Source organism: Mesitornis unicolor, unplaced genomic scaffold, assembly GCF_000695765.1.
Source record: "Mesitornis unicolor isolate BGI_N332 unplaced genomic scaffold, ASM69576v1 scaffold38291, whole genome shotgun sequence".
Lineage (NCBI taxonomy): Eukaryota > Metazoa > Chordata > Aves > Mesitornithiformes > Mesitornithidae > Mesitornis > Mesitornis unicolor.
The window spans coordinates 1-1,721 of record NW_010165187.1 but is presented as its reverse complement, the minus strand read 5'-3'; the positions used below and the strand labels follow the sequence as shown (position 1 = coordinate 1,721).

Below are 1,721 nucleotides of genomic sequence, written 5' to 3'. Positions count from 1 at the left end.
GCTGACACTTCAGGATCCAAAGCGCGGCTCCATCGACCAGGTTCTTCCACTGGCAGCAGACCAGGCGGCACGCCAGCACCAAATCCACTGCAGGTATGGAAGCCAGGATTCGGATCAGGACTGCTTCAGGGAGGGACTCCATCCTTGGGCCAGGCTGGATGCAGCTTCCTGAGAAAGAAGGGAGAAAGGAGTGGTGACACAGTGATCCTTTCTACATGGGGTCTCCTGCCTTCAGCAATGTCAAACGCTGATGCATTAGAAAAATAGGAAAACAAGCATGTTACCTGAGAGCATGAATTTAGGGACATAGATTGCTTTCTAACCTCGAGGTCTCCTGACCCCTGTGAAGTTAATACTCTGAAGCATGTGAGCAGATTAATATTTTATGGTCTAATTGAAGCCCTTAGTTAAATCTATCCACAAAATTCAAGTAGTTGCCATCTGCAATTGTGGCAAGTTTGGCAGTTTCCCAGGCTGGAATCCGTCCTTCCAGAAATATCTGCTGCTGCAAAAATCAGCTTCTTAGTAATAACTTCTGCAGAGGGGGGCATCTGAGTGTTTGTTCTGCCTTTAAGAAGGCCACTGCTAACAAATGCTGCAGAGCAGTATCTAAATATTAGTGGCAAGTATCTTGCCAACCACACTTGCAGTGGTTTGTTCTATATCTGAAAGGCTTTCTCTCAAGGGGCTGGCACTTCATCTCCTTGGCCATGAGCCTGTATAAAGCACAGGTCTGAGCATAACTGAAAATAACTCAGTTGATACTCTTTAATATTCCTTTTTCTATGGCCTTATACCTGAGCAATCAAGTCAGAAGTGTGTGCTTTAACGTCATGAGCTAATTCTGCGCTCTGACTCCAAGCAGCTCCCCACTGCCCTGAGGTCTAGGGCCAGGTGCTGCAGGACTGAGGGAAGATGAGTGTGCAGATTGAGCCCCATGTCATCAGTGCAGGATGCGCTATGACACTGCTTTTATTTTGGCCAAGTCCTGATGATGGGGTGCTGCTGAGACTGCAGCAAACTGCATAGATGCAGCCAAACTCCTCAGGGGCGAGTTGTTAGGCCTAGGAAAGCACTAAGAAGAAAGCAGGTGAAATATCCTGACAGGCTACTTGAAGAAATATGGCAGTGCCCAAATTGGCAAGGGAAGGAACAAATAGGGAGTCACTGCCCTAACAGCATCCTAAATCTCTGTTTCAGACACAGCTGTCATGTGTTCTCTATCTGCACTGCAGACAGCAGGAGAAAACTGCCATTTAAAATTCATTGGCTCTTATTCAGTAGTATTGGGTATTTCTCTTCCCTGTGCCCTCCCTTTTCCAACCCCCAACCACAGTTCTGAAGGGAAAAATGTGGGATTTTTGGTTTTTTTTAAGAAAAAGAGATCATGCTGGTTTCATCTCCAGGAAACTTACATGCTTCACCTGCTCTCTGCCTGGTGATGGACCATTACTTGCTAAGCAAGGATTTCCCACACACACAGGGATGATAGTCTCTGACTGACTTTCCTTTTCCACTCCGACTCGCAGTATCTTAAAGGTGGTCTATCCCGGCGGGCCTTGTCCCCGGCAGCTCTCCCGGGGTACCTTCCATCCCCTGCCGTGCCTGGGGCGCACTCCGGTTCCCTCTCTGCCCTGTTCCCCTCCCTTACAGAGGCAGCTCGGGAGCAGCCCGCAGAGCTGCAGCGCGGTGACCCGCGGCTCGGGGCGCCTCCCCCTCCC

General features: G+C 49.3%; 1 protein-coding gene across 1 annotated transcript in view; it reads right to left on the bottom strand.

The window, feature by feature from the left end:
- The window catches only part of LOC104548508 (F-box only protein 2-like), a 2,757-nt gene extending 2,615 nt beyond the window's left edge, over positions 1–142 (bottom strand). Inside the window, 1 exon segment of the mRNA XM_010194541.1 lies at positions 2–142. Coding sequence (XP_010192843.1) covers positions 2–142 — 141 coding nt within the window.
- Between the last annotated feature and the right edge of the window lie 1,579 nt (positions 143–1,721).